Source organism: Otolemur garnettii, unplaced genomic scaffold (assembly GCF_000181295.1).
Source record: "Otolemur garnettii isolate 467f Iridium unplaced genomic scaffold, OtoGar3 scaffold00068, whole genome shotgun sequence".
In the NCBI taxonomy this organism is placed as follows: Eukaryota; Metazoa; Chordata; class Mammalia; order Primates; family Galagidae; genus Otolemur; species Otolemur garnettii.
The window spans coordinates 10306824-10309145 of record NW_003852463.1 but is presented as its reverse complement, the minus strand read 5'-3'; the positions used below and the strand labels follow the sequence as shown (position 1 = coordinate 10309145).

General features: G+C 37.6%; 1 protein-coding gene across 1 annotated transcript in view; it reads left to right on the top strand.

Moving 5' to 3' along the window:
- Positions 1–2016: 2016 nt before the first annotated feature.
- LOC100960696 (actin-related protein 2-like) overlaps positions 2017–2322 on the top strand; it is a gene marked incomplete at its 5' end in the record, with an annotated part of 9275 nt that continues 8969 nt past the window's right edge. The window contains one exon of the mRNA XM_003793488.2: positions 2017–2162. Coding sequence (XP_003793536.1) covers positions 2017–2162 — 146 coding nt within the window. The remainder of the gene's footprint in view (positions 2163–2322) is intronic.

Genomic DNA, 2322 nt, shown 5'->3' with positions numbered 1-2322 from the left:
GCCACCTTGGGTGTACATGGCTGGCACCTTAGCCATTTGAGCCACAGGCACCAAGCCAGGGTTATTTTTTATAAGGGTAAAATGTTTGGATTGACATCCCTTTTTAAAGAAATTTGATAGAATTTATGAAAAGATAATTGTAAAGTTTTACAAAACGTGATCACTTTTTACGTATCTATAAATAATTACAGCAAGCATGGAGTAAGTGTTGTAAGGAATTTGTTGTCATTTGGAAAGTCAGTTTTGGAATAGAAATATAATTATTGGCTCAGCATCTGTGGCTCAGGCAGCTAAGGCACCAGCCACATACACCTGAGCTGGCAGGTTCGAATCCAGCCCGGACCCCGCCAAACAACAATGACGGCTGCAACCAAAAAATAGCTGGGTGTTGTGGTGGGCGCCTGTAGTCCCAGCTACTTGGAAGGCGGAGGCAGGAGACTCACTTGAGCCCAGGTGTTAGAGGTTGCTGTGAGCTGTAATGCCACAGCACTCTGCCCAGGGTGGCAGCTTGAGGCTCTGTCTCCCAAAAAAAACAAAACAAAAAAATATAATTATTATAATCATATAAATATATGGTTAGAAATGTTAATGTAAAAGTAATTCTAGCATTTTGTATCAGAAGTGTAAAATGCCAGTATACATGGGCATACTTATTACTTAGGCTAATCCAGTGAATTGTGAGGTGGCATGAGAGGGAGTTTCTACTTTTCTGTTTAAATTAAATATAAATATGTTATCCATTGTAAGAGTTTTCTGTATAATGTCATGTTATTTGACTTACTGTTTAAATTTTACTTGTTGAAATTATATTTATTTATATTGTATTCAGTTACGTAAAATTTATTAGGACCTGGGTGGATACCACAGAATTATCCAGTAAAAATACTTAAGAGTCTAGATCAGTGTTCTGTAAATTTCTATGATCATAAAACATTTTTTTTATTAAATCATAGCTGTGTACATTAGTGCAATCATGGGGTACATTGTTCTGGTTTCATATATAATTTGAAATACTTTCATCAAACTGGTTAACATAGCCTTCACCTCATTTTCTTACTGTGTTAAGGCATTTATATTCTACACTTAGTAGATTTAACATGTATCCTTGTAAAATGGACCATAGGTGTGGTCCCACCAATTACCCTCCCTCTCCTCTTTCCTCTTCATCTTGGGCTGTAGTTGGGTTATAGCATATGGAAGTGTGGGTGTTTATAAATCATGAAACATTTTTTGAATTAAACGATTTCTGATAAAAGTAGCACACATTTAATAAAGTATTTTGATGGCAAAGTAACAATTTCACAGAGTAACTATTATCGAAAATGTTTAATTTTTCTATTCTACATGGCAGAAATATCCATTAAATCACAGATACGTTGAAATTATTTAAACAAGTGTCATTAACACATGCCAGCACTAATCAGAATCTACATGGCCACCTGTTTATACTTTGCTACACACACAGATAGGTCATGTACTCATGTGTTAATGATTTTTCTAAGAAATTCCTTATATTTGGGGTATGGCATACCATTTTTAAAAAGAGAACAGAGCATGATGACAATAATAGTTATTTATAGGGTGGCACCTATGTCTCAGTGGGTAGGGTGCCGGCCCCATATACAGAGGGTGGTGGGTTTGAACCTGGCCCCGGCCAAACTGCAACAAAAAAATAGCCAGGCATTGTGGCTGGCACCTGTAATCCCAGCTACTTGGGAGGCTAAGGCAAAAGAATCGCCTAAGCCCAGGAGTTGGAGGTTGCTGTGAGCAGTGATACCACATCACTCTACCAAGGGCGATAAAGTAAGACTCTGTCTAAAAAAAAAGAGAGAATAGTTATTTATATGTGTTTACTTTTATTTTACCTTTTTTCCTCTATAGTATAATTTAGGAAATTTTGTTGCTGATAATTGGTTAACAAAACAGATGTTAGTGTTTTAAGGCACTAGTGTTCTAGAGAACACTAGGAGATTGTAATCTTTTGCTGACTAGTAACTGGTTGCTCTTGGTTTCTAGCTCCCGGATGGACGCATTATCAAAGTTGGGGGAGAGCGATTCGAAGCCCCAGAAGCTTTATTTCAGCCTCACTTGATCAATGTTGAGGGAGTTGGTGTTGCTGAATTGCTTTTTAATACAATCCAAGCAGCTGACATTGATACCAGGTACATTTGAAATGATGGCGTCTAAGTTATTTATCAGAAATAGATGAAATTAGGACAGAGCCTTTCAGTGGCTAGAGCGCCAGCCACATACACCAAGGCTGGTGGGTTTGAACACAGCCCAGGCCAGCTAAAACAACAGTGACAATTGTAACAACAACAA